The sequence below is a fragment of the Sinohyriopsis cumingii genome, chromosome 14, assembly GCF_028554795.1.
Source record: "Sinohyriopsis cumingii isolate HCF-2022 chromosome 14, ASM2855479v2, whole genome shotgun sequence".
NCBI lineage: Eukaryota > Metazoa > Mollusca > Bivalvia > Unionida > Unionidae > Sinohyriopsis > Sinohyriopsis cumingii.
Genome location: NC_142974.1, coordinates 97,321,523 through 97,324,824, shown reverse-complemented (window position 1 = coordinate 97,324,824; position 3,302 = coordinate 97,321,523). Strand labels below are relative to the sequence as shown.

The 3,302-nt window shown below is 40.1% G+C and overlaps 1 protein-coding gene across 1 annotated transcript; it reads right to left on the bottom strand.

Moving 5' to 3' along the window:
• Positions 1-2,948: 2,948 nt before the first annotated feature.
• Positions 2,949-3,302, bottom strand: LOC149784451 (uncharacterized). The gene has a single exon (XM_089932991.1). The coding sequence runs from the start codon at positions 3,300-3,302 to the stop codon at positions 2,949-2,951; it is 354 nt and encodes a 117-aa protein (XP_089789117.1).

The window sequence follows — 3,302 nt, the reverse complement described above, 5'->3', positions numbered from 1 at the left end:
TAAAATACTGGACACGATATCTTCCCTGACATCTGCGGTAAAAACAAACTGTTCTTTCCTGATGTCCTACTGAGTGATGGAGTTTTTATATTTCTTTATCTCGCTGTATGAGCCTTCATGTTTGTGCTTATCTCTTGCTATTTTGTATTTCTTTCACAACATTTCGGTGTACTTACCTCGCTTTTTATTTTTAAGACTTGTCACCAAAAACGACTTTGAAGCATTTGTTTTTCCTTTCAAGAGGGTCCCGAGTGGTCGAGTGGTCTAATGCGCTCTCCGTTACGGATCACTGCCACCTCACCTTTTTCTGCGTGGGTTCGAGTCTCGGATTCAGCCAATGTGGGTATGTGAAAAAGCTTGCCAGTATCTTCTCGTGGGTCGGTGGTTCTTTCTGGAGTTTTCCCGGGTTATTCCTCCACCATTAATATTGGCCGCCATGCAGTACCGGATTTAGGACAAATGGGGCCCCGTGCTAGTTAGTTATGAGGCCCCTTACTTGGGCCCTGAAAGAGGTAAGCCCGGTAGGCCTACACAGGTAGTCAGGCATACATACACAGAAAGTTTAGGAGTAGTTAAAATAAAACGTATTACCTGATCAATCATTATTTTTACAATGATGATTGATGAAGAAGTTTACTGTTTACACAGAACAGTAAAATAATCAAATTGCCATGTTTTTGTATTACCCTGTTAAGGCCTGTTTACATTTTTACAGTAGGCTATTTAATGTCATAACATCTTCCTTCGAGCTTTCCTGACTGCAAACTCATCAATGATTTCATCAAAATCAATAAGTCGCAGTTTATCATTCTCTGTACAGAGAATACTCAGACCAGACAGCCGCTCTTGTGACATTGTTGAACGAAGGTCACTTTTGATCCTTTTCAGCCTAGAAAATGATCTCTCTCCAGAACAGTTAGTGACCATCAAACACAGGAACAATCTAAAAATTGTTTCCACATTTGGGAAAGCAGCCTGAATTTTCTCCTGTTTTATTATCTGGTACATGTCTTGGTGGCTGAAACATTCTTTATCTGCATGAGTCTGTTTGACATACAAGTGGAAAGTCAAGTTCATCAACAAGACTGAGATCAACATCCTTTGGATATTCTTGTTCTAGTCTCTTGACACCATGGAGAATCTGTTCCCTCGGTAACATCCTTTGGATATTCTTGTTTTAGTCTCTTGACACTATGGAGAATCTGTTCCCTAGGTAACATCCTTTGGATATTCTTGTTTTAGTCTCTTGACACCATGGAGAATCTGTTCCCTCAGTAACATCCTTTGGATATTCTTGTTCTAGTCTCTTGACACCATGGAGAATCTGTTCCCTCGGTAACATCCTTTGGATATTCTTGTTTTAGTCTCTTGACACTATGGAGAATCTGTTCCCTAGGTAACATCCTTTGGATATTCTTGTTTTAGTCTCTTGACACCATGGAGAATCTGTTCCCTCGGTAACATCCTTTGGATATTCTTGTTCTAGTCTCTTGACACCATGGAGAATCTGTTCCCTCGGTAACATCCTTTGGATATTCTTGTTCTAGTCTTTTGACACCATGGAGAATCTGTTCCCTCGGTAACATCCTTTGGATATTCTTGTTCTAGTCTTTTGACACCATGGAGAATCTGTTCCCTCGGTAACATCCTTTGGATATTCTTGTTCTAGTCTCTTGACACCATGGAGAATCTGTTCCCTCGGTAACATCCTTTGGATATTCTTGTTCTAGTCCTTTGACACCATGGAGAATCTGTTCCCTCGGTAACATCCTTTGGATATTCTTGTTCTAGTCTTTTGACACAATGGAGAATTTGTTCCCTCGGTAACATCCTTTGGATATTCTTGTTCTAGTCTCTTGACACCATGGAGAATCTGTTCCCTCGTTGCTTGTATATCAATTAAAAACGAGAAATTGTCAGCAACACTCCTATACACAATACCTCTTCTTTCTAAATTTGAGCGAAGAGCATCAATTACAGGGATAAATGAATGTATCCTTAACTTATCTCTTAGAGGAATTTCAATTTCATCCAAGGCTTCAGTTGCACTGCCATCATTGTGTTGTCGTTTTCGTACTCTACGCCTTCTTTGGAGAGTTCTGTACTCTACATCAGGTAGAATAGTTTTTCTTGCTCCTCAATCTCATCAAAGTTTTCCCGCGTGTTGGAAACAAATTGCAGGAGTGAACTGTATAGGTTTGCACACGTGGTCAATGAAATATGTGTACTTTGAAGGGCATTACTTACTTTGTGAAACTGCTCAAGCAAACCTGTCCATAGATGAAGCATGAACACAAATTAAAATTCTTCCATTTTCTGCAACATATTTTGAGCTTGTCGTCTAGTATCACCCTTTTCAGTGTCATCATCATGGATGTGACTGAGTGCTTCACGAATGTGAGCATAACTTTCACTGATGGCTGGCATGGGCCTCCCATCTTGTGTCAGATAAATGTTGCAGAACATTTGACTGTGGTGGCAAGAAGTTTTTCAGCACTGCCCACCGTCTTGTACAGGCTGAGAAAAAGCAATAAAGTTCATTGACCACGCCAAAGAAATTCAGTGCATCCAGGCAAGAGTCAAATGCAGCTCTTCCAACCAGATTTAAGGAATGTCCAGCACAGGGAATAAATTTTGCAAACTTATTCTTTCCAGAATTTTCTGTTGAACGCCATTATACTTTCCAGCCATGTTAGATGCAGTGTCATATGATTGACCCCTGCATTTACTGAAATCAATTTCAAGTTCTTCAAAGAAGTTCAGTATCAATTCAGCCATTCCTTCAGCTGTGTGATTCTTCAGTTCAATAATTGTCAAAAATCGTTCAACTGGTATTCCATCAAGGGGAGAAACATATCTAACAATTACAGTGAGTTGATCAACATTGGAAACATCCGGTGTTGCATCGACCGATACACTAAAATACCCTGCTTCTTTGATTTCTTTCACTATTTCGTCAAGAACTTTTTAGCCATTAGCTGGATAACTTCTTCACATATGGTTTTGGATAGGTATGATGGATGGCCAGATCCTTTATTTCCATACTGGTTTATGTGGGTACATAAGAAGGGATCAAATTTGGCAATAAATTCCAGCAAACCGAGAAAGTTTCCGTTGTTTGGTGAGCCGAAGGTTTCATCATCTCTAAAGGCCAATCCACGTTCTGCCAACAGACAAATCACTGCCATCACTCGTTGAAGTACATGCCTCCAGTATTCCTGTTCTGCTTTGGCTTGCTCATCAAGTTTTGCTGTAAACGTCTGACCACGTTTTCTTGTTAAGTAGGTCAACATAGAATCCAT